This window comes from Eutrigla gurnardus, assembly GCF_963514095.1.
Source record: "Eutrigla gurnardus genome assembly, chromosome: 14".
Lineage (NCBI taxonomy): Eukaryota > Metazoa > Chordata > Actinopteri > Perciformes > Triglidae > Eutrigla > Eutrigla gurnardus.
The window spans coordinates 22,076,479-22,103,212 of NC_139937.1; the positions used below are offsets into that span (position 1 = coordinate 22,076,479).

General features: G+C 43.8%; 1 protein-coding gene across 1 annotated transcript in view; it reads right to left on the bottom strand.

Annotated features, from left to right (window-relative positions):
- Positions 1-432: 432 nt before the first annotated feature.
- dgkb (diacylglycerol kinase, beta) overlaps positions 433-26,734 on the bottom strand; it is a 53,904-nt gene continuing 27,602 nt past the window's right edge. The window contains exons 18-25 of the mRNA XM_084027494.1: positions 26,544-26,633; positions 26,040-26,200; positions 20,150-20,214; positions 8,910-9,000; positions 7,565-7,760; positions 2,748-2,868; positions 2,552-2,612; positions 433-1,012 (exon numbers count right to left, since the gene is read on the bottom strand). Coding sequence (XP_083883620.1) covers positions 905-1,012; positions 2,552-2,612; positions 2,748-2,868; positions 7,565-7,760; positions 8,910-9,000; positions 20,150-20,214; positions 26,040-26,200; positions 26,544-26,633 — 893 coding nt within the window. The 3' untranslated portion in view covers positions 433-904. The remainder of the gene's footprint in view (positions 1,013-2,551; positions 2,613-2,747; positions 2,869-7,564; positions 7,761-8,909; positions 9,001-20,149; positions 20,215-26,039; positions 26,201-26,543; positions 26,634-26,734) is intronic.

Sequence of the window (26,734 nt, forward strand, 5' to 3'; positions counted from 1 at the left end):
TAAAACGAGCAGCACTGAAGACGTAGATTTAAAAAACACAACAAAATAAACCCATCAATTTCCACAAGTGTCAAAACAGATCTCGTTCACTCATGCAACAGAAAGTGCACGCAAATTGGCAAAGAAAAACCGCCTGGAGATCTCTCGTGCAACGTTAAAAAACAAAAAGAGTGTCATGCATATTTTATGAAGATCAATAATCATTCCTCGACTTCCCGCGGACGGAGCGGCGGATCAACACGTTGGCGACTTGCAGGGGAACCGTTACGAAAAAGCTAACTGTCTTTTCACGACCGGGAAGCCGTTCAGCAGCGAAACGCTGCAGAAACGCCGAGCAAACTCACGAAAAACACTTTGTGGGAAAGATCAGCTGCGAGCTCCAGATATGTCAGCTTCAACCACAACAACTTGTCCCCACTGTCCATCATGCATCAGGGCTATGCAAATTCAAAAAACAGTTAAAAAAAAAACATCAATAGCAGCAAAAAATATGAATAAATAAATAAATACATCATATCACAAAAACACATTCATCTGTGTTTTTTTTTTTTCTTTTTCTCCACGTGGCACAGATCACAACAGCAAAAGTAAAAACAGACTTTTTTTGTTTTAGAAAACCGGACTTCCCGAAATAGCTCCAGTATTCCTGGAGCTGGACTACTCTACACAGCGTCGCCCCAGGCCTCCTAAACACCCAAACACCTCCTCCTGCTTCACATACGGGCTCCTCGCCGGCGTCTCCACGCCGACAGACTCAACCTACAGTTGCTACTTGCTCAGCTGTCAAACAGGCATCAAAGCCCCCCCTCCCCTTCTCACTCCCTCTAACGGGCCGAGCGTTGATCGACTCGTGGCTGCTGCTCTGCAGGTCCTCACGAGGACTCCAAAAAAGGTCTAGAAGCGCTCAGTCTTTGCTCTCGGTGCGAGTTCGTCTGATGACGGAGGAGAAGAAGCTCCGGCATTGCGGCGGTCCGATCAGCATGGGAGCCTGGTTCTTGTGGACGATCTCGATCTGGTTTCATGGGGAAGCGAAGAAGATTTAGTTTGATGCGTTACAGAACAAATAAATATGAGATGAAACAAGCAAGAAAAAAGGATGTGGCCAATTAGAAGCCTGCTTTAGTCTAACCTGCTTACTTTCGAAAGAAACTCAACCTGCCCCCCCTCCCCCTTCCTCCCAGCAGATACTCCTTCCTTTAATGCTATCAGTGCTAATCCATCAGTTTTGATAATCTATTAGGAGTTAACGTTATTAAGATAAAATGGTTCCAGGTACTCAAATGTGAGGATTTGCAGCTTTTTCCTCTGTTTAACATATTTGGTATGTTATTTTATGTGTATATCTTTTGGTATATTCATAGTGTATTCTAATATTTATATTATATATTGTATTCTATAGATGTATATTATAGATATTATTGATCTCCATAATGATGGTGATCAGTAAAAAGTGTCTGTCTGTAAGACCACAAGATAACTACTTTTAAAACGCTTGTTTTCTGAATGGAGTCTGGTTGATGGGTGCTAGGCTACGCTAACATTGTAGCTGCTCCATCAACACTCCAAATAAGGTCATCTAGACATAAATACAGCAGAGACCTTGTTGTTTGGACCACAGACAGTCTCTGGTTCCTCCACATAGTCTGGTCTGGTCTCTGGACTGGTGACCTACTATCTAGACCTCTGGGATTTTCTGCTTTTATTAAACGTGTATTAAGCTTAATGTTTCTCATGTATTTCACAAGATCCATATAGTTATCGTAACATCATCCTATGAACGTTTTGAGGGTTTAAGACCCATCAACGTGTCCTCTTATCAGACTCACGTGTGGAAACACAGTTAGATTTCCGTCTGCAGCCGTTGTTCCAGTTATCAAAGACACTGATGCATGTCACATGTCACTTCAAAATGCAAATGGCTGGATGGCGTTAAATATGTTATGCATGCGGAGGAACTGAGTTGCATTTGCATACTTGTTGTTGTTAATAATTAGTGGGTTAACATCCCATTTGATGTGCCGTGTTTTCGTGAGCATTTAACGGGTCGACTGATTCTAATTCATCTGCGACGCGCGGTGGAAAACTCACTACGGCGAGAACGACTCATGGCGGCGGGAACGACTCATGGCGGGCGGGAAAGACTCGGACTTGCAGGCCACCCGTCCTGTCATGCAGCTGGGTTGTTATCTTTTGTGTTGCTTCGACTGAGCGATCCATATGTAAATCTCAGCAGCACTTCATCTGCAGAGGCGTTGTAATTAAAACTCAACACAGTCGTAATCAAGGCAGACTGAGGAGTTTCATTTAGGAGAATGAACGACTTGGACGGAGGGCAAAACACTCGTCGCAGCACATGTTGGAGACGCAGATTAGGAGAAGCGAGACGAGGCATCGGGAAATATTGGTTCTAAACAAAGTAATGATCTGTGGGACAAATGGAAGGAGCAGGAGAAGCCTTTTATTAACCAGTCCTTTAAGACCGAAGTGGACAGTGAATTTATTATTTGCTATTTCCTGACATGTGGATACAGGTTTAGGTTTGAAGACTTACAGTGCAGGGAGTCTGCATCCAGGGTTCTCCATCGATCTGCATGGGGAGGGATTTACTGGTTCTGTCCGCGGAGAAAACAAGAAGAAAACAATAGACGTCTTGAATCGTTGCACCAGGTTAAACGGACAGGAAGTGACGGCCGTCTAATATTAAACTGCAGGAAATAGATCGATGATGGTGAAAGCCGAGGACCGACCTGATGGTGACGGAGGAGCACTGAGCGAGCCGCCTCCCAGCGCTCTTCAGGCCGGTGTAGATCTGACCCATCTCCATGGCTCCTTCCAGCCCCACCACCTCCAGCAGCTGGTCCGACAGCTCTGAAACACACAATGACAAATACAGTTAAAGTCCGGCGAGCCGGAGCTGCTGCCTCCGACTGGAGAATCAGCTGTTAGACGTGGTCAACGTGTGTGTGTGTGTGTGTGTGTGTGTGTGTGTGTGTGTGTGTGTGTGTGTGTGTGTATGTGTGTGTGAAATCTGACACACGACATATTGGTTCAGTCGGGATTTCTGCTTCGGAAAAATACAAAATAAATCTTTTGCATGTGACCAATTTAACACATATTCTTTGATATTCAACTTACGACTTCATAGATACCAAATACTTGATTTTGCCATGTATTTATGAGATACAGCCATTAAAGAAAATATATATAATTATTTTTTTAAGGAGCATACAGGGAATTACTGTATTTTTTTCTGATAATATATCTGCAAAAACAGAAAAAACATAAATCCAAAGACGACATACAGGCTGATTTTGGAAAATGTCTTTAAATTTGTGCTTCGACAAGCTAAAAATTTCAATATTTACAAAGTAGAAATAAAAAGATTCTGCAAAGACAAGTGTTAACAGCAAGATTATTACTGTGCACACAAACAATGTGGCTTTAGAATCTCTGACGTGGTGTTATAGCATATATATATTCTATATTATTACAAGTATGAAATGCTGAAAGGGTTCAGTCTGTGTCTAAACTCAGACTCAGAGGGAGAAGAGGAACGAGCGAAGGAGGAACTATTCCCATTTTAAAAAAGGCAACGGGAACAACAAGCTGCAAACAAAACACCCATTAATTAGAGTACACCGGCAAAGCAAAGCAATCTCGTGATATTCTAATTATTAATTTCTCTTCTGCGTTGCACTCGTGAGCATTGATTTGGCCGCGGCTGGAAGCCCCGAGTCACGCAGGGCCCATCTGTTCCAGCGTGGCGCCGCTCCGCCTCCGCCTCGCCGCCGCCGCCTCGTCCCTCCACAGATTAGGAAGCCGCTGCCTCGCTGCTGGGAGCGCGCACACACTAATTGAAACTAAGACCCGTTTTTAGACGCTCGGTGCGTGAGAGTCGGCCCGCCGCTGTCGTGTTCGTCTGAAGCCGCGTTTCCTGAAGGCGTGAACGTTGCTGTAGTCGTGAGGTGTTGTTGTCGCCGATGCTGCGGTGTCCAGCTGTCACCATGGTGATGGACATGCGTCTGCCCCGATCTGGGCGGCGGGCGGGTGAGTGCGGGGCTTTCCAGGGTCGGCGTGTTGGGCGGTGTGTACATGCCCAGCAGGTTGACCCGCTGACACCGGGGCTTTAAAGCCATCGTGACTTCTCACGTTGGCGCTGACACCTGTGATGGACAGTGTCGCCATGGCGATAGGGATCCCTTGTTGCCCGGGGCTACAAAGATTCCCAAGAGTGCCGACTGTTGGGAAGACCTTAGATCCTCTCTGCTAAATTTAACAAGGTCAGAGGCTCGCTGTTCAACCAGCGTCATGACAACACGACGTGACTCCGAGATGACTTTTTAACCCTGAAGCACTCTCAGGGATCAAACACAGTCTGTTTGGATAAAGAAACAAAAACAACCCTCCAGACCACTCTCTTCTAAACAATTAAAATGATTTTATTGTATTTCTATCATTTTATTGTTGGATTAGGAATCTAAATTCGGGTCTAGGTGAACATAAACACACCGTTTAGTTGTTTAGAAACACTGAAGTTTTCTTTCTGCCTTCTTGCTGAGATTCAGGTGAGAAACTTGACAGCATTGTCATTTCTTAACTGTAAATAATAGATTGTATTTCTTTTTTAAGAAAGAAAAGCTTCACGCAGTGTTTCCATGACGACGACATCTCGACAACACTGTAAATCACCACTCTCACCACTGTTGTTTGATGGACGAGCACTGCCCCCCCTTTGCTTTTCATTCTTTGTTATTATGGGTTCTGTCAGACAAACGCAGCCAAAACAAGCTTCTCCATTTTCTACATTAACAAAAAGGTTCCACAGCCACGATGCTGTTAGCTTAGCTTAGCACGACGACTGGAGGAAGGGAGGAAAACCAGAACCAACACCTCTGAAGCTCACTGATAAATAAAATCGTTCAAGGAAAGAAACAGCAGTCCACATAACCTCTCGTTAAAAGTTCCTTAAACTGTCCACCCACTCCTTTAAGGTTGACATGCCGCCGTGTTTCAACTGAACCCTATAATAATATATAAATCTAAAGCATGACAAATGGCTTCTTCAACTCAATAAATGTGCAGACTTACTTCAACAACTGACAGCCACAATTTATTGGTGATTTTCCATTTTCAAGTCGAATCATCAACCGTTATTTCTTTAATTCGAGGTGCGGATGAAAAAAAAAAAAACAATCAAAAGTGAACTCTGCCAAATTTAGATTTAATTCTTCCTGGAGATAAACTGGGAGAGAAATGGAGTCGTCTGTTTACACAAGGAGGTTGTTGAAATATTAACACCCACGTTGAGCACCCCGAGGCCCGATATAGACCCAAACACCCCGTAGATAACCTACAATCAACACGATGCCTCACTCAAGCGTCGGAGGCTCGACTGAGATACACAACCAGGAGCCGTGAGAACGACGTGGGACGTTCACAAAGGCGTCATGTCTTCTGCCGTCAAGAGCGTGGGACAAGAAACGCCGTCCTTGTCACTGTCAAACGACTAGCTGTCGAGGCCGCCGGCGGCGACGGCGGCGACACGTGTGGAGCAACAGGGAGAGAGCGGAGGAACAAAAGAGAGACGGCGAGGGATCAGCTGAAGGTAACGCTAAAGAGGAATGGCGGCGGGAGGAGGAGGAGGCCGATCGGCCAATGAAAGCTTCATGGGGGTTGTCACGGGGCATCAGTTCCAAGCATCAGCCCCTCCACCCACACATGGACCCCCGTAAGCCCCCCCACCACCACCCCGAACCCCCCCTCCCGCAAAAACCTCAGTCCCATCCTAAATAATTCACTCCGCAGCCATTCCCTTCCACCTGAGGGGCTTGTCTCCTGGCGTCACCAGCGGGACGATTTAACAGCTCCCGAAAGGTCAGGCCTTTTCTGTTTTTTTAAATCCTGCAACCACACACACACACACACACACACAGACACACACACACACTATAAGCCACGGCACCAGTCTGATCGGTGCGTCGTGCTCGGCGGTGCCCCCTCTGGGCCGATGCACTCCTGTGTTTACCTCTAAATACGTCGTTCTCTTGATCTGACAAGTTAGGCTGCTCACCTTGAGTGCACCTTCCACAAGGACACACACACACACACACACACACACACACACACACACACACACACACACACACACACACACACACACACACACACACACACATCAATAAACAGACATAAATGGTGACAAACGCACGACGTAGGTGAACACGAACACACACTCACGCTAAGTGCCTTTCCAGGTTCAGATGGCGGTTCCCCCCCCCCTTCTCTCTTTTAATTCTCACTGATTGATTTTCATTCAGGGATTAATGGAGTGTTCATCGTTGCAAAGTCGGGCTTTGCATTGATCAACTATCTCCCTCACAGTCGGTGCACCTTCGTCTAACATTCACATCATCCCATTAGTGAGGTTCTAAGCAACCGCTACAATGTTAGCGTAGCCTAGCACCCATCAACCAGACTCCATTCAGAAAACAAGCATTTTAAAAGTAGTTGTCTTGTGGTCTTACAGACAGACCTAACAAAGCATGACTTCACACTTTTTACTGATCACTATCATTATGGAGTTATTTCAGCATCCTTTTCATCTGGTTATAGATATGAAACCACAGATAAACGGTTTATTCTGGGTTCCTCCAGCTGTGGTGAACCAGCCGATGTGGGTCTTGTCTATTTTTGACACAATGTTTTATGTTTTATTTTAAATCCTTCAAAGAGACTCGACACCATTTCAGCCGTTATCGCAGAGCAGCCGACTCTGCGTTCATTCACACATTCCCATTGACGGGCTTCCTTTTGACGTAAATGGATTCAGGGGTATGCCCAACACCCCCCTCCCTCCCCCTCCCTAGTCCACTTCCATTAACTGAGCCGGTCCACTGGAGCCTACACAGACCATTAATACACAAGTGACAGTTCCAAACACTGACATGATTGTACCTCTTCTTTGCAAACAAAAGCTGCTAGCCATGATTCACCTTGTCACCGGTGAAATATTCATGCGCTCGGGAAAAGTTTGGTCCCAAGTTTGGTCTTTGATCTATCTGATAGGAGCAAGGACACAGACGGTGAGATGTGGGCTTCAGGGGGAAGACTCCCACACTGTCAAAGCTATCCGACGCACACTCACCGTCCAATAACGCCAGCAGACCATGATCTGCAGGGCTTTGAAAGTGCTGACTTCACCGATTACCTCACCGAGTGTCAAGTTTGTGAGTTAAATATATGCAAATATACATCTTTAAAAGGTTTGTTTTGTGTGGAGTTTACTCGTATATTCATCGATTCATCCTCTGGGGACAGTGAATGTCTGTACAAAAGTTAATGCCACTCCTTGCGGTCGATATTGAGATATTTAGTTGGATGAGTGAAAACTCGGTGCTAGATTAAGAATCAGGCCATAACCAAAGCCAATAGGGCGTCTATCCTCTGGAGAACACGAATGTCACAAAATTGTGCACAAAATTTCATGTCAAGCCATCCCATAGTGGAGTCTTATGTCTCTTATTGGGTTTAATTAATACGAACATTAATAGGTTTTCATTCAAACCTTGAACGGCGAAGGTGAGCTCCTTGGGGTCGAGCACCGGCGTCCTCCTGTCTTGGCTCTTTTTGCCCCCCTTGCGGTGGCCCCTCCTCTTCTTGCTCTCGCCCCAGAGGTTGGAACCGCCGTGCATGCTGGGAATGTTGAGAATGGCGATGCCTTCCAAGGAGATGCTGCTGAGGTCCAGAGTCACGCCGTCACACTTTCAGAGAGAAAGAAAGGAAAGATTAAAGCGACTCATCAGGCAGGGAAGGTTGAGATATGATTATGAAATGAGTGAAGCTGCAGTTCAGCAGAGAAACAAGTGTCAGAATTTTATTATCAAGTAGCGAAACATCCACAGTTCATTATGATGGATGTAAATCTGGATACGAGCACAAACGAGGTGATTCACCTCCGACATGATAAGCAGAAACATGCGACACAGCTGAGCTACAATCACTACAACATCCTTGTTCAGAGGTTAGAGTCCGTATCCATATCTGTGACACGGAGGAGGCCGTACAGGAGAATCCCAGTCATCTGTCTGGGGTCAATATGAATAAAACGGCTCTGGACGGACCCTGAACGCATCGCTCTGCTGAGTCAAATGTCAGAAAATATCAATTGTTTGTAGGTCTTTCTGTTTCAGCCTGAGCTGAAAGTTTTGATGTTGTTTGTTTATTGCCTCAACCTGAGTGTATGTAGTTATTTTAAACCGAAATGAGAGTTTTTATTTGCCTAAACATACCTTCTATTGAAATACACAAATGCCCAGATTTTATTTTCGTGATTATTTCACGACGACTGTTGTGGCTGAAACTGAGTCACCACTTTCCCCCCGTCAACTGAATCTGATGGAGCTAAAAAAAAAGACCAGTGGATCCTCTTTAATACTGGGATTTCATAACAGCGTGGATCTTCATCCCTCCTCCTGTACTGCGGCTTCTTATCGAGCACTAATTAATGGAGACCTCTGCTCTGTGGCTCCGAGAAGGGCGAAGATGAATCGCATAGATGCCGTCTTCATTATCACTCAATATCACACGCAGCGGGGTCGTGTAGGGCTAATTACCTGCGTGTTGAACTGGCGTTCACTGAGAATCGCCTTCACACATCAACACTTTGTCTGGCTGGAGCTGGAAACCCCGGATACATTTGTGCCATTTATGGAACAAGAATTTACCAGAATGTTTTTAATAAGCACCATTAGTTTCACCTGCGAATGTACCTGGATTTATGTGCAAACGTTTAATAAAATATCAATAATTATGCAGAGAATGTATGACTGCAAAGGGACTAACACATAAAAGCTGTGCTATTCTTTATAGGGCTAAAAAACAAACAGACAAACTGAAAATGTTTGATTTACCTCAACCTCCAGAAAGTCGTGGAGCTTCTTACATGTGGCCGAAAAGGTCTCCGAAGTGCCGAACTCAAAGTACCACAGCTTATTCTTTGTTCTGAAAGAAACAAGACGAGAGGAAACTGCAAAGGGACCAAAAGAAAAAACATAGAAGTGTTTTCTCCACATCAAGATGTGAAGCGTGTTCCTCTTCTGTTTCCCTGATAGGCCGAGCTCACGGACGAGACTGGAAAGACGCGTTTGATTCTTCTAGACGGGAAATACACCTGGAAAGTCATTAATCTCCACAGAATGCATAGTGTGACTCATTAATCCCATATCGGAGTGTAATGATGAATGTAAAGCCGGCTACAGAGCCATCTGATGGAGCACATGGGGGGGTCGTGGGAGGGGGTGGGGACCCGTGCCCAACATTAGGGCCCAGTGAGGGGTGTAAGAGGGTAATCGAACTGCCCCTGCAATTAACAGAGGACTGGGGTGCTGCTCCCCGGGCTTCCGACTGCATCGCTGGGGCTGATGATCGATGACCTCGCGGGGGTGAGTCGCCATCTGTCCTCGCGCTGCTACGCTGCCACATTATATTCTCATGACTACACAAATAAAATGTCCTTTTTGTTCGGTTATTGATTACTCGTTAGTGCACTTTTATTAGATATATTTTCGTGACGTAAAGTGGCGGCGTGCGTCTTTGAATGCCTTAAAAAAAAGAAGAAAATAAATAATGTGGAATGAAAGTAATATCTGACTGTATAGAAGTAGTTGGCGTCGTCATGGTGACGTCACCTGTCAGTGTGGAAGCCTTGAGTCAGGTTTGTTGCTTGTTTGCGTCCCTGAACATGAAACCAACAGATTCTCTTTGTAGAAATAATGTGGGATTAAACTAATTTAACAAATATTTGAGGGCAGCTGATTTAACATTTCGTCCAGCGTGAGGTTATTATTTCTTTCATGATCACAATGCTTCAATTGAGCTTCAGACGTGAAAGGGAACACACTGAAAAGACGTTTATAATTGGTCACCAGCGCAAGTTAAGGATTTATTTGTCCAGTTCGAACCCAATCTGTCCTTTTTTAAAAAAAGATAAAGGTTTGATTTATTAAGAGTAACAAGTCAAGGCTTCCTTCCTGTTGCCAAAACAAAGAAGATTTTTGGTATTTTTACGTGGCAGTGAATCACATACATGCAGTCCAAACAGCCTCCGCCGTGTGTATATTCTGATGAATTTTGGTCGATTGTTGTCATGATTTGTTGTTTTTTCTTGTTTATCTCTGGAGCACCGAGTGGAATATGACAGAATATAATATCTGATTAGGATGGTCGGAGCAGCAGACTTTGAGACCATCATCGAGAAAAAAACGCTGACTAATCAGTCAGGGACCAAGTGTGAAAACACTAATCAAAGGCCAAAGGTCAAAGGTCACCAACACTGAAAAGCGCATTCGAATGAGATTCATGCTCTAAATTCTTCTGTAGTTGGTGGATGAGGGCCGGCTGGTCTACAGAGAACTACAAGTTCTGGGGCTGAGTCCTGGTTTCTCCTTACAGGACATATTCATGAAGCTGACACCTGATCCGCACCTATAATCCAAGCAGCTGATCACCTGCACCCTAATCACCCATCTAAAGTCCTGGATGCAACAGCGCCACCTACTGCAGAGGCTGGACAAGTGGTTTGGACTATGCTAGTGCTATCGCTAACAGGCCTGCTGTCAAGCCAGGAGTTAACATTAGAGGAGCAAAGCCAACAGCAGCAGCAGAAGCTCCCTCTAACACCCAGATCCATCTGAACATAACGGGTAGGAGACAGACTCGAAGTGGCCGAGTAGATAAGAAGAAGAGGGGGGGGGTTAAAAAGGGCAAACGGTGGAGGGAGAGAGAGGAGCAGCATCGCGGCGTCGGAGCAGCGTCACGCCGTCCCTCCGATCGCAAAAACCCGTTTAATCTTTCCAAGAAACAACGAGACAACAACACACAATTCATCAACGGAGCGTCGAGGACAGAAAAAAACAACAACAAAAAAACACCCTACAACAGTGCTGACACGCAGAACCGAACACAGTAAAAAATGGTCTTCTCTTAGCTGGAGTCAAAGCGCTACAAGAGGAACGTATTAGTATAAGAAGAGTAACAATCACTGAATTATTGATTTCCTCATTAGGACTTTTGTCAGGACCATTTAGCCACTTTATAAATGAGCTTTCATTAGGGTACTTGCAAGGTAGCCCGACTCACAGTTGATTTATAATGTGCAACATGGTCAATAGAGGAGGGGCGGGAGCAGGAGGGGGGAGGGTGACACGCGTCCCTACGACTCCCCCGCCACCTTCGTCATCATCATCGGCGGTCTGTGAACTTGGCAGTAGAACACAGGACGGCACATGAACGCAGGCCCGAGCCATTTTGCAAACAAACAAATGAAGGTGGCTACTTCCAAAAGCATATTCAAAACTAGCGGTCGGAGGACGAAGCCTGAAACAACACAGAGGGTTTGTTTTGGGTGCCGGGACTCGTTGTTGTTGTTGTTGCTGTTGTTGCTGTTGTTGCCATGTTTGAAGCTGATTTTGGTATTTTGTTCCAACAGCCTCTGATATCTGAAAACTGTGTTTTAAAATGAAAGCAAAGCAAAGTTTAAGGGGGATGAAGAAGTCAACGGAGAGACAAGAATGGATGTGAAAAGATATGGAGCTGGAGAAGCTTCTGTAGCAGTAGCAGCTGGTTGCTAGGCAACGGGAGCGACAAATTGGGACAAAACTTAACCCTCTAGTTCCCCTGCATCGATTTTGATTATTATTTATTCAATAAAAAACGCTTGGACAAATTAGCAAAATCTTCTCGACAAAAAGTCACGTTTCCAATGTTTACTGAGAAAATAAATCAAGGGAGAAATAGTCTCATAGACTTCTATACAATGAGAGAGGAGTCGCCCCCTGATGGTCGGCAGAGAGATAGCAACTTAAAGGCACAGTTTACAGCCCCTTTTAAACTGCCTTTTCATTGCGGGAGTTTTCCACCGTTATTCCACCCCGTCGTCAGTCTAAACGCTCGCCGAGGCAGAAAGGCGTAACAGAATATTATGCTGAGACGGCAACAGAGGTCGTTGATACGGCGTTCTATCTAAACACAGACACTTTGGTTTTACGCCGCAAACAAAGTTCTATCTAAACGCTCCGGTCCGCTACTTTGACTCGTCTTTCCGCCATTTCGTCGAAATCGTCCGTCTAAAAGGGGCTTAAGCCTATTTTGTACGAAGCTCCACCCTCTTGTGTCACTTCGGTTTAAAAAACAAAATCACACACAGCTTCATGGTCTGAGCAGGAGAACCCGAAACAGAGACTTCTGGGTGTTTCTCACAGGACGGCAGCAGGACAGATAACATGTGAGCGTCCTGTCGATTCCCACCACTTAACCTAACAAGCGCTCCATGGCAACAAATCACCTCATGTCCCCGTTCATTAGGTAATTAGGGAGCATCCAATTGGCTGGATGGGATTGTCGTTTGTTATATCTGCAGACTGAAGCTGAACACTGGACTCCTCCGACAGGCCGACCGCGAGGAGGAGGGGGGTAACGTGAAGTCCTTCTGTGTGAGCCGCTTGTGTTCTCTGTGATCTTAGCTGCCGTGTGTCGATGCAAAGCGTGCTGCAGTAATAACTATAGCGGTGTGCAACGCGGCATCAGCAGAGGAAAACAGCCACTCGGGTTTCCAGGGCTGCTGAGGTGCGTTTGATTTGCACAAACAAATCAGAAAACTAAACTACACAAACCGTGTGGCCCGAGATAAAACACAACAGACATGTGACACACATTAAAGGGACATCAGAGGCGATGAGCTTCACCGTGGCGCCGCTGACCCGAGGCCTCGCCACCGCCGGACGCTCTCCACCGGCCACGCTGAACGCCCGGCTCACAGCCCAATCGATTCTGCTTCCCCTCTGACACTTAATCTAACCCACGATGATCTACGACCTTATTTTCACACTAATTTCTTCGTGATCAGAGGTGATAAATATCGCATTGACATAACCAACTCTTTGTGCGTTGCATCAATGCACCGTTTTGTTTAACACGACGCCGTCGGCGCTCCGACTCGCGGCTGGCAGCTTGAGAAATGGCCTGCGTCGCTCCCCGTCGCCTTCAGACGCGGCGAGCGCTTTGAAAAATGTATTTCTTTTCTGTTGCACTTTCAAGCTGCTTTTATCAGGGTTCCTACACCTTTTCCAAAGTCAAATTCAAGCACTTTTCAAGCATTTCCATGCTTTTCCAGCACCTTCCAGCTGTGGTAAACTCCATATTTGTATCAATCCAATGGTCAGTATTCAGTCTACTTATTATGTCACTTGTTCATCACATTAAATGAGATGTTATTGTCCTCTAAACAACCAACATGATGTTTGGAGACAGCTTTTTACAGAAGGACCACAAATGAAAGGAAAACTAATTCCACTAACAGATCCACAGAAATATAATCACCAACTATTTTCATCATCTGTTCATCATCAAAAGTCATTTTTCATAAAGAAATGTCAGAAAATGCTGTTTTCAGTCCCTCAAATATGGAGATCTTTTCTCTGTGTTACATCATATATGTCATCACATAGAACAGACATTTCAAGCAATTTATTCTAAATTCAAGCCCTTTTTTCAAACCTTGAAAACACCACACTAAAATTCAAGTGTTTTCAAGGATTTCCAGCACCCGTACCATCCCACGACTACAGACACTCTTCAGGAGTTTTGTATTATTGTATTATTATTTAAGTTTTTAAGCTGTGTTGGTCACAGTGCATTTGAAGTCACACAGATAGTGTTATAGAGATTTTAAGGCTGAACGGTGACTTCACTATGAATAAAAACAGTGTGCCTTATTTGCAGGAATACCATCACGCCTCCTCCTTTGTACAGATATTTCTGTTATTGAATGTTAAACCTATTCCTCTAATTGAACTGAACACGTGTGTGTTGTTAACAGGCTGCTGAACAATTAAAAAAAAAAAATGATAAAAGTTGAAATGAATCTCATTTGTGATGAACTGTCGAGACACCTGAAATGAACTTAAAGCGACGCGGCTAATTAATGGTTTCATATTGTTTACGAGACGTCGGGGTGTTTATCGGAGGTCTGACACCTCCGGCGACACATCTGCAACGGGAACTTACTTTCATGTGACTTTGTGAGAGTCGGCTGTGATCCCCGAAAAGTTGCCAACCGGCATGAAGAGCGTTAACGGGAATGCTTTAACAGTTTAGCGTGATGTCATCGCTCGGATTCTGATGTTGACGTGACGCAGCAGAGAAACCCACGTAAACAAACTCCCAGTAACAGACAGGGACAGTATACATATGTGTGTGTGTATATATATATATATATATACAGTATATGTACACACATACACGCACACACGTACATATGAATGGATCTTCAGTTCATCGTTATCAGGTTAAATTAATCTTGATAGAATTTCCTTTTCATATTGCTCAGCCTGATACTGTATGTTCAGAGTCTTCACTCGAGGTTAAGTGTGTGTGTGTGTGTGTGTGTGTGTGTGTGTGTGTGTGTGTTCCCACTGAGCTGGGGACAGGGCCACAGGTGAGATCCCTCTAAATTACACACAAGTGGTCATTAATTATAGATGACACTTTGGTCACATAAACGATTTCATCCTCAAATGAGGTCCGCCGCGCGTGTGCGTGTGAGTGTGCGTAGCCTAAATGAGTGTGTGCGCATGTGTAATTTAGAGCGCCATCACCTGTGGCCCCGTCCCCCGTCCAGCAGGAAACACACACACTTACACACACACACACACACACACACACACACACTAGCATTAGGTGTGTTGGTGATTCCGGCGGCTCCATCCAGCACATGGCAGCGCTTTGATGAACATCTCATTATGCTAAGGAGAGCTCCATGCCCGGGCTTCCCTGCGCCTTCAGGAAAGGTTAACTCGGGATGGTTACGCAGCACAGCGGGGAGCCTGTGGGCGCACGGGGGGGAAGAGCGGCTCTGGAGGAGCGGCGTGACGGTGTTAGATGTCTCAGGACCAGAAATAGATCCGGGTATATGCAGAGCAAATATCATGGGAACATCAAGGCGGCGTGATTGACGCCGCGGAATAAAACAAACATTTGGAGGTGATGCCGCGGCGGTTTTCACGCCCGGGTCGCATGTTTTCACTCGCAGGCCCGATGCTGTGAACTAGGAAGGAAAGATTAATAGTTAATATATTCTTGCTGCTCCTATCGATCCATCTGTCTGCTTTATTAGTCTTTTTTCTGACTTGTATCAATGAAAAGCTTTCTGAATAATATTAGCAGGAACATGAAGACTGACTTGTGTTACAAGTGATGTAGATTTGTGAATGATGTCCATTTATATTGTACGATTACGCCTCTCCTTCATGACCAGCTTATTGACGGATTTATCGGATGCTCGACGGATCCTCGTACGTACTCAGTTTGAAAGATATCTAATGAAAAGTTATTCCTCGTGTCATTTTCCTGCTTGTTACACGGATACGGTCTTTTCAAAGTCAACTTCCGTCTTCACAGGAAGCAACTTTGTTAGTTTGGAAGTCACTAATAACTCGACGTCACGCGTCAAATAAATCAACATTCTGAATTTCTGTCAACTCTGAGCTCCTCCTGACTTCCTTGTTCATGATCACGTGGAATAAATACAAATATTTTTTGGGGGGATGATACAGGAAATACATTGTGTTGCTTTTCATATGTGTAGCTACGACGAGGAACGTTCTCCTGATTATATTTATTATATTATCACAATAATCATCACAATATGCTTAAAGCTCTTAAAACACCGGCGGTGGTGTCACTTAATATCTTCTTAACAAACATATGTTTTATTTTGTCCCAGATAAGACGTCTTTTTTGAGGGAAATACAATCAAATAATCCTAAATTAAGATGATCATGAATCACAAATAAAAGGATGTACTTTTCTCACACGATTTATAAAATCTGACTCTATTTTTCACTTCACATGATGCTGAGCTGGACAGCTTGATTTTTCTATTATTTATGATTATCACAATAATGTATAATCACCACTATCGACTCATCGTGAGTGTTTTATATATAGATTAAACCCTACATGGTCCCATCCCGAGTTAAACAGTATGACAGAGAGGAGTCTGGTGATCTACTAATCTGAACATAAGAGGGCAAATAAAACAATCTTATAAAAGAGTCAAACTGTAGCACAAAGTTCCTCGTTTCTGTCTCTCTTCCTCTTTTCCCCTCAGAGTCAGAGATTAGTGTGTAATTACATGGGAGATCAGCAAAAAAATGGGATTAGAAAAAAAAAAGAAAGGGAGTGGTATATTTTAACAAGGCGGTGGAGGAGGAGTGGCGGCAGGGGAAGAGGAGGAGGAGGAGGACGAAGAGGAGGAGGCCCAGCCCTCGTCACGGGCCGACTGATTGTCTGCTTTTAATCCTCAACCTCATTATCACCTCCAGGTCCGGCAGTGGCAGTAAATGAATCTATCTGCCGAGTGTCAAATCTTCACACCTTCACCCTGGTAATCACCCCGAGGTGCAAAAACAGAAGATGGATAGAATGGGAGAGATGAAGGGGGGAGGGGAGGGGGATATGACCCTCACGTTCCACCAACAAAAGCCCCTCATTTCATAATTAAACAAAAGCTACATGATGCTGTTTGCTCGGTAATTAAAGCTCATTAAATATTCAGTTTCTTTAAGGTCAAACCAGAGACGAAATGTAAAGATTTGGTTCTTATAGGAAGTGAGCAGCCATCAGATATTAAAAACCCACTCATTCAAAATATGACATTTAGCTTTCTCCGCGTCGCGCTGACATCTAACGTGTTTGTGTATTTATTTTGTCCTTGAAACACGTTCAAGGACAAAGGCAAAGTTTTAAAAACAGCTACATGAGAATAAAAACACATTCAAAATGTGTTTTCAATCCTTGAAAAAACTAAACCTCTTTGGGTAATACGCTATATAAAACCTATGTATTATTATTAAACGATGCCGTTTGAAATACATTATTATTTTCCAATAATGAATATTAAAATAGGGGGATCTCTCTAAAGTGGTGAGAAAAGTATAAAGTACTTTTACTTTCAATTGCTGTTAAATTACCTGAAAATATTATTTATCCTGAAATTAAATAAATCACACACTAAAATACATCATTATTTAAATATGTAAAATATTTTGAAAAGTTTTGAAAAGCTCTAACTTAACAATGACCTGACACACAATGTCTTGAGTTCCTGCTTTTACCTGAGAAAATGAATACATGTGAACGTGAAACGCCACGTTTTGCCGTTGAAACACTGGAAAACGAGAATGAAAAACGTTGCACATCTGGAATCACAGCAAGCCGTTCATGTGAAAAGCTGTTAATTGTAATTTGCTTTGGTGTAATATCACATGTGAAGACGCTGCATCTGTTCTTGTGTGAAAAAGGTTTTTAAACATGCAGGATAACCCCAACATCATTTAAATCATTTCATTTTTCACTTACATCTTATGGAAAACTTGATCTATATCTTATTGTGCCTCATCGTTAATTTAATTTCCATATTTTGGAGGTAGAACGGAAGAAAGACGTACTTTAAGAAACCTTCTAAAAGTATAATTATTATTTTAATGTATACATTTGTATTAATATCATCATAATTATTGTTTTAATTATAATTTTCTCTGTCTCAGCTTGAATATTAATATTATTTTTAATATTTAACTGAGTTTCATGGTGCTTCAAGCTTGTTAAAAACTCATCAAAAACATAATTCCTTCATTCGTTCTTGATGAAAACATTCTTATTGCAGATAAAGGTTGAATAAAAGCTTCGAGGCTGCAGCAAATATTCATCTGTGATAAGTTGCGTTTCCAACGGACGCGAGCCCTTCGGACAGATCCAACATAATCTGTGCTACCTTGAAAAACTATAATCATGCATTATTGAATTGGCAAAGGATAGTGTGTAATAGAGAGATCCTAAACCCATTCCCCCTCCTGAATTATTCATTGAATTCAAATAACAGACAGAATCATTTTCTTAAAATATCTAAATCATTTTTCACAAAAAGGCCCTTTAAATGGGCTAAAAACAACAGAGATGCGTTTCCGTCGGTTTAAATCCCGGACGTGAAAAACAAACCGACTACCCAGCAGCCTCTTTGTTTAGTCGGGAACATCCCTGGTAACCGTCGGTAACCATCCCACGACAGAAAGGCCCTCCTCGTCCCTCCCGATCTGCATGATGGAGCAACAAGCAGCAGCAGGATAGTTGGCTAAATGTTGTACTAAGACCGGAGCACCGTATGATAATGAGTACAGATGGGGTTATTAGGACGCGGCGTGTCATCAGTCTGACTGATCCGCCTCGTCAAAGCAGCCAAGCAAATTCAATTAGGGCCCGCAATTACTCGCCGGCACTAGTGGAGACGTATGGGGAGACGTTAAATATTGATGGAAACATAGATGCCACGTTTGTTCATCTCCAAAAGGTGAACGCATCTCTTCGAGGTAAACGCAGACGCCGAATACGAAGCCGCTCCGTCCGTCACAGCGAGACGATTCACCGCCGAAGAGTCCGAACCGCGACCCGACACCGGTTAAGCGGTGGAGGATGAGATGAGAGTTTCACGAGTCTGTCCACCAGGACCACAACCTGAACCACCACCAGGACCAAAACCAGAACCACCACCAGGACCACAACCGGAACCACCCCCAGGACCACAACCAGAACCACCACCAGGACCAAAACCAGAGCCACCACAAGGACCACAACCAGAACCACCACCAGGACCACAACCAGAACCACCACCAGGACCACAACCAGAGCCACAACCATTGCCACCCCGAGGGCCATAACCAGAACCACCATAAGGACCATAACCAGAACCAAAACCAGGACCACAACCAGAACCACCGCCTGGACCGAAACCAGAACCACCACCAGGACCACAACCAGAATCATCACCAGGACTACCACCAGAACCACCAGCAGGACCACAACCAGAACCACCACCAGGACCACAAAGATGATTTAAATCCCGTCTCCTGTTTTAAATTCCTCTCAGAAGCTGCATGTTTTATCACAAACCTGCAGCCAGAGGGATAAAAGGTGTGACATCACTCATTAGACTCTAACTGACGAGACTTCGGCCCCCGTGAGCTCCATTTATACGTTTTCAAACTCCTCGTGAGCATAATTGTTACAAAATCAAAAAGACATGAGGACGCAGAGTTGGCACACTTTTCACGAGGGATTCGTGTGTTTAATCTGAGGAAGACCAGAAACCAGAATATGATTAACTGTGTTTGTAACAGATTTAACAGTAAAGTGGTTTTTGTACAGTTTGGATGAATCAGTCCAGTTAAGAATTAATAGAGATTTTATAAAAACAGTTCTTTGAGCTTCCAGGTTTAACTATCTGCACATTCAACACATTCTCGTGGCAGTTTGGGAATTAATCACAACATTAAAATTTGATTTGTGTATTTTTTTCGTGTCGCTCGGGACGATTTTCATGGTGTATCGCCTGAACAATGTTTTTGGACGTTATGCTTCCAAAACCCCCAAAAACACAATAAGTTAGACAACAAACGCACTTTAGGAACATTAGGAAAGCATCGGGAATAAAGCCACTTCGATTGTTACCCCCCAAACCCTCCCACGCTACCAGAAGTCTTTCTGAATATTTAAAACTATGTCACTTGTTCGGGATTGCATCGTCACATGGATGCGTTGAGAAAAGGATCCGAATCAAATGACACTTGTTTTAACTGCTTTCTAATCCGAAAGGGATTTTTCTTTTGCTGCAGTACCATGAGTGACCACTGGGGAAGTTTAGCAGACGCTCTTCCTCTAAAGTCTGGTGGTTAAAGTACGACACGGGACTGCATATTTTAATCAGAACCATCTGAGAATCAGAGACTTTGTTTAAAAGACTTAAATAATAAGTCGGCATACACAATTTTTATGTTACATACTTTTAATTCTCAGGAAAGAAAAGCGAATACTTTTGAGGATTCCCTTCTCTAAGTTTTGCCAGGTGGGCACTGTGATGACCGGCAGGCCTGATACGAGCTGATACTGTGGCAGAAACAAGTTGCCATAAAGAACAAGGTAAAAGGGAAATCGTGAGAAAACCGGAGTGTAGTGGAAAACGTGCCAGGATCAACGTGGGTGTTTCATGGTTTGAAGTGTAGAACGGCTGGGATCCACTGGATCTCTAAAGCAAACCTACCTGCTGTTGAACTTCTCGGGATGCTTCTCCCTCATGACGTGGAAGCGATGAGCGATGGAGGCGTCCTGAAACACACAATCACATCATTAGCTCGTCGGGCTGTAAACATCGTAAACAACTCGTTCTTCTAGCTCAGGATTGTGTTTTTACGTCTCCATGTAGTAAAATTATTTACCGGCGGCGTCCTCATTAACTAACTTTCTGCAGTGACACCTCGTGTTTGCGTCGATGCGATGATGATGATGATGGTGGTGGTGGTGATGATGATGGTGTGCGGGAGGAGGTGGCGGCGCCGGGTTCGAACCCGGGATGGAGACGTGTCGACAGAAACCCTGACGAACAGCACGCCGTCTCCACAAAGGCTCATTAATTAAACATACATTGTGAGTAATCACAGCTCCCAGCGAACCTACAGGATGCTGCCGACACCACGGCAACCAAGTCGTTTTCTCTCTCTCTCTCTCTGTGGACCTTCCTCTCTCACCCTTTGACTCCCCCCCGTCTCTCTCGCCCCCCTCCCTCCCTCTCTCTCTCAGAGGCCTTGGCCATTAAGTGCAGCCTCGTTTCAGTCGGCGGTGTTACAGCGATACAGTTCATGTTACGTGTGAGAGCGTGGTGTGACTAACGGAGACACTTCAGGATATTAACACCAGCTCCGTGTGACGAGACTCATCTTGTGCGTAATCCTAACTTGCAGAATAACCGTCCACATGACAAACGCTTCATATTGTACGTAAATATTTCACCCAGGACAGGGTCAGCGCTGTGAAACGCCTGGTCTGGTTCAGGCAACCAAACCTGGTTAAGTTAAGAAACCGTTTAAAAATAATAACGTGACAACGTGACGTAACAGCGACGTCACGTTATTTTGCTAAAATAAGGAAAACTAAGAAAATGCACAAAATAACATCCTCATAATTTTTACTTTAACAGTTAAGACAAATCAGGCATATTGTCAATTAAAAAAAGTTGTAAATAAATAAATTAAAAATTAAAAAAAAAAAAAAAATTATATAGATATCTGAAATGTAAATGCAAAAATTCAAAAACTCTGATCACACGATCGTCACCGTCGTAAATTAAACGTAAATCTTCACATGAACACGACTTCAGTTTAACAGCGTTAATTAACCTGGCTAACTGGGCTAAACCAACTAGCATGCTACAGCTAACTTTCCAGGGAAAACTTGTTCCAGGATTTCGAGGAGTAAAAATAAACAGCTGTTTGAGTCACGTGGAACTGAAAGGATGTCGCATCCCAAACCAAACATCCGGTAGTTACCGAAAAATCCCTGTACGAGCTCTCACGTAACAGAAGCAATAAAACTTCTGCATGGATAGAACTTTATGAAACATTGTATTATATATAGGTAACATCTTCTGAACGAGGTGTTTATGAAGAAATAATCACCATATTAATTATATCATAAAGTACGAAGTGCGAAGTCTCAAGTAATTTACACGTCTATTTCAGCGTCAGCAGAAAAACAGACCAAACTCTGACAAAGTTGCTGTGAAACATTTCAGCAAAGAGTGAGACAAAGTTGCTGTCAACTTTTTTGGGCCGGCCCCTCCCCCCTCCACTGAACCAATCTGGTTTGACCCGCTCCGGTTTGAGTGGCACTACACTACAGGGAGGACCCCCTGCTAGCTCTCTGTACAGACATTTAGGAGAAGCCAAAAAAAAAAAAAAAATCAATGGCGCTTCTCTTGATGTCTCTTCAAGACGCTGTAAGCAGAAGACCAAAAGAATTCTTCAAGATCCCCGCAGACTCACCTCACGCTTCCAACGGCAGCCAGATGATGGACGCATCTGAGAGACGGTAACTTGATTTTCTTACAAACAGGACAATAGCTGCAAACAAGAGAGCCGAAGCCAGGAGAGGTTGTCTCCCCTTTGGTTTGGGGGTCTACGCTCGAGATGTGTACGAGCGGAGCTCCGCTTTCCAGCTGCAGGAGAGCATGAAGCCCCGTTTGTGTGCTTTAAGTGTTAATCTCTAATAGAAACCCGTCTAACGCTGCCCTGTAGCTGAAATCAACATCACTAAATAACATATATGGATATGCAAAGTTATGATGATTAAACTACATCTTCATTCATTGATTGTTTTTATATTTTTAATTAATTTAATTGAAAAAAAAGCCCTAAAAAGAAATTCATAAAAATTAATTAGAAATTAAACCAAAAACGTGACTGAGACTCCTCACATTTATCCTGCTGTATGGAGGTATAAAATAAAATATTTCAACGTTTAAAAATTATTTTTTTTACTTTTTATCGGCTCCAATAACGATGCTTTCTCTGCTCCAGCGGTTTAACTTCTCATGTCTCTTTCGGTGTTTTGAAAATACAAATTTTAATTTGTCCATAACAGGAGGAGTCAAAAGTAGAGACGTTCTCTACTCAGGTGGAAGTACAGAAAGTACTGATTCTACTTCTTTACTCAAATAAAAGTGTAAAAGTACAGGCTTTGAAATGTACACAAAGTACAAAGTATTACACTTTTCTACTTGCTGTTTTTTTAGGTTAAGGTTAACTGAATCAAACATCATATTAATAAGAAATACAATAATCGTTAATTCCCCTCAAATGCATTCAAACTAAAGTAACGAGCCTGTTCTGAAAATGTGAGTACAAAGTGCAGATATTTGTTTTATCATTTAGGGAGGAAAAGTACAAAGATGTCAAAAAAAATAAAAACTCTTAAATGTAAAGTACAGATACTTACAGTAACAAAGTATTTGTACTTCTCCTGGGAAAATAAATCTGCTGATGAAGATGATGTGATGTGAATGAAAGCTTCATCCATCTACTAAATGGACCTTGTGTTGAACATTTCAGAGCCATTATTAATTTAATGAATTAAAACATAAAGCGTAAAATGTAAAGATGAGGACGAGTCATCAACATGTCGGACACATTTACATCTTTGTCTCTCTCTCTCTCCCTCTCTCTCTCTCCCCCTAGCTGCCCTCAAATAATTACCAATGTAAAACTCTGGCACCCAAATTAATACAGGACATGTGTAATGTCCTCTCATAGCTCAAAGTTTAGTCCAATTATGAGTGGGCCCCAGCGGTTTGATGTGCCCTTCACCACGGGGGAGAGTAATGGCTTTGACAGGAGCGCCGGGGTCATTAGGGCGACTGACTGCATTATGGTAGTGGAGCGCGCTCAGTGATTAGTTCTGTCTCTCACCGCTGGCCCTGATTGAGATCATTACACTTCACGTCACTTCCACATCCTCCCAAAGGGATGGCCACCATTAATTCTCCGTCCAACTGGGCCGTGGCAGAAGGTTAGGCTCGCAGAGAGACTCACCTAAGATCTGGGAGTGAAATGAAGTTCCCGTCAGTCCGTCGTCGGCTGACATTCAAGGTTTGAGGAGCGACGAGAGCAATCCGACCAATATAAACTTGTGTGTGAATGACTTCAGGGTCAAACAGCGGCACTGCTGCTGATCCCTTTGCTTTCGTCGGTGTCATTACAGAAACAATCTGCTCTCCATCTGCATAATCTCCGAGGTGATTATTAGCTTGACTTGTCGCGTAAGCTTTATTGTAATTTTGTTTTATGTTTTAATTCCAACGGGAAGCAAAAAAAAATAAAAACAATAAAATCTGACGATGAAAAAAAAAATGTGTCACAAAATATTATATCACACTCAAATCCACAGAGAGCTCAAAGACGTCTTAATCCCCCACGAACAACTTAATTTGTCATCATCACGCCTGCTGGCTGCTAATCCCGCTAACACACAGGGACAATCGGGAGGGAGTCACAGAGGGACTCATGGACCAGAAGAGGGACTTCATGGACCAGAAGAGGGACTTCATGGACCAGAAGAGGGACTTTGTGGACCAGAAGACTCATCTACTGGTTTGTAGCTTTAGTTAATGGATTATACCAATTAAGATCAATGCGTTTTACATCATCTGTCTCGTTTTCAGAAACTCTGCCAACCTCTGGATCTAAAAATCCGTACCAATCTGGATTTTCACTCTCAGCTTGAAAAAAACTTGACTTGCTTGAGTAAAAAGTACAACATCTACCTCTGAAGTGTAGATGAAAAGAAAGTACCTCAAATTTATATTTAAAATACTTGAGTAAACGTACTTATGTGGAAGGCCCGTACCAGTGTTACTACAGCGTTCACCTAGCTCCATTAACCCCCACCTTGTTATTCAAGTTGCTTTTTTATTAGAAACTGTGAGATAGTTTGTTTGTTTACGTTTTGTCAGATTCAAGAAACGTTACAGAATTTACCTGAAAATCTTAAAATCCTCCTTCTAGCTCAAATTCCAGTTGGAAGTTCAGTTCTTGTGAGGAACTACTTTTCCAGGCGTGATAACATTAGGCTCTGTTGTGGTTGACGAATCAGAGGGCGGAGCCAACGTATTAAGGAGGTCAACCATGACACACTAATAGTGCAATTTTTTATAAAGTTATTAAGAAGCTCTGAGACACAATCAACGCACTAAATTCATATAAAAAATATAGTTTTGGGGGTCGTGAACGCAGCCGATCATCAGCATCTGTTCTGCAGACAGACGGCAGCCATTGTTCTCCTCTATCACAATGTTAACAAGGAGCCGTCCCCTAATATCCTCCGACGCCGTCATTAGGGGCGCCCGGCCTGGAGGTGTTATTCAACTAACATTTGTGAGGCCATGCATCACTTATGTCGCCGCCGACCGCACGGAGCCCAACAACATCCAGCCGCTCGCTCCGCTGCCACCTGCAAATGTCAATTACCTTATTTCCACCTGACATTTATCAGTAATGGCTAACATGAGCTACGTGAAATCAGTGTCATTATGTTGGAAATGGACGTGTGTGTGTGTGTGAGAGACACACACACACTACAAGTTTATCAATCAGAGGTGGTTGAGGCTTGAGCACATCTCAATAAAGGCCTAACCAGAACGCGATCAAAACAAATCAATGGACTGATTGGGCCGTTGCCGCGGCTGCCGTGTGTGTTTTTAATGACAGAAGAAGGAGGAAGAAGAGCTGTTTTTCTTCCTCCTCCTGCCGGCGGGTTAACATGTTGACTGGCACCTCGACTCCTCTGTGGCCGAGGCTCTTTGTCGCCGCAATTAAACTTCACTTCGGTGCGAAAAAGGTTTGAAAAAGCGACCACATGCTTCCCTCCGGTGTGTCGCCGTGGTAACGGCTGCAGGAACCAGTCACGTGTGATCGAGCTTTTCAAAAGATCCCACAAAAAACGCTGAAGTTATACGATAACGAGAGGTGAAATCTGGCATATTATATATTTATCAAGAGACGATGGGACAACAAAGATTATTAGTGAATAAAGGAGGTTAATAACACCGTTATTTGTGCTGTTGTTGTCCACTTAAGATTTGCATTCACAGGGGAAAATACACAATAAAAGAGTTTTTTAAATGTTAATGTCATGCTATTTAAACAACTGTATAGTTGTTGAAGTGTCAGGCGGTGAAAATTAGAAAGACCACACACCCAAAGGTGTTCATGCCTAACCTGAACCAAGAACTTGGAGAAAAACCAGAATTAACATCATAATGATGTCAACTACTGTCTGATATGGAGGCCCCTTTGCACGCTCATCATGAGACCTTATTTTGGAAAAAGTAGTAATTGCGGCGTCCCATTGGGGACACAGGAAGGGGCGGGACTTAGCCTCTCCATACACTCCTTTCTTTCTCACCTGTCACAATAAAAGCCCCAGACGTTTAATATTTGCAGGTGAGGATTTTGTTCATTTGTCGAAAGAGATCTTGAAAATCCGGAGTATTTTTCTTGGAAATCCTCAGTGAGAACCAGTAAACTGCTTAAAGATTCCTGACGAGGCGTGAGCTCGTCAACCAACGTTGGTGTGTGTGTGTGGCTTGAGATTGGACTCACCACGCCGATGGAGAAGTAGTTGTTGACGATGCTGTACGGCACCGGGTCGCCTCGCTCCTCCTTGTCGGCGGGCGTCACGTCGATCTTCCAGCGATCCAGCATCACCTCCGAACTGTTCTCGATGTCCCGCATGATCTTCAGGAGGCTCTCGCCCTCGTAGCCTCGGGGAGACAAAGCAACCTGTCATTTACTACAACAGCCTCTTCTATTCACAACAGATGCACGTTCTTTAATGTATCAAATACAAAATACATGTATTAAAAAAAGGACCATGAACTTTGATAATTGATCCACCTTCTTATTTATCTTATCCTCCGTCCAAGCACACACACACACACACACACACACACACACACACACACACACACACACACACACACACACACACACACACACACACACACACACACACACACACACACACACACACACACACACACACGAAGCCTGGTTCTGAGTGTAATAAGGAGGACTGGGGAGAGAAGGTGTGTTTGGTGTCGGTACCTCCGCCCCACCGCAGACACCTCGCCAGGTCGTTGCCGGTGCCGAGAGGAAGTATGCACACGGGGGGGTTCCTGTCCAGGTTGGCCTTATCTGGAGCGGCGAGGCAAATGTCACAACAAGAAAAAAACTCAAACAAATCCAATCCATTTTTTCGGCCCCACCCGTACAGCTAATACGAGGGTCCGGCAGGA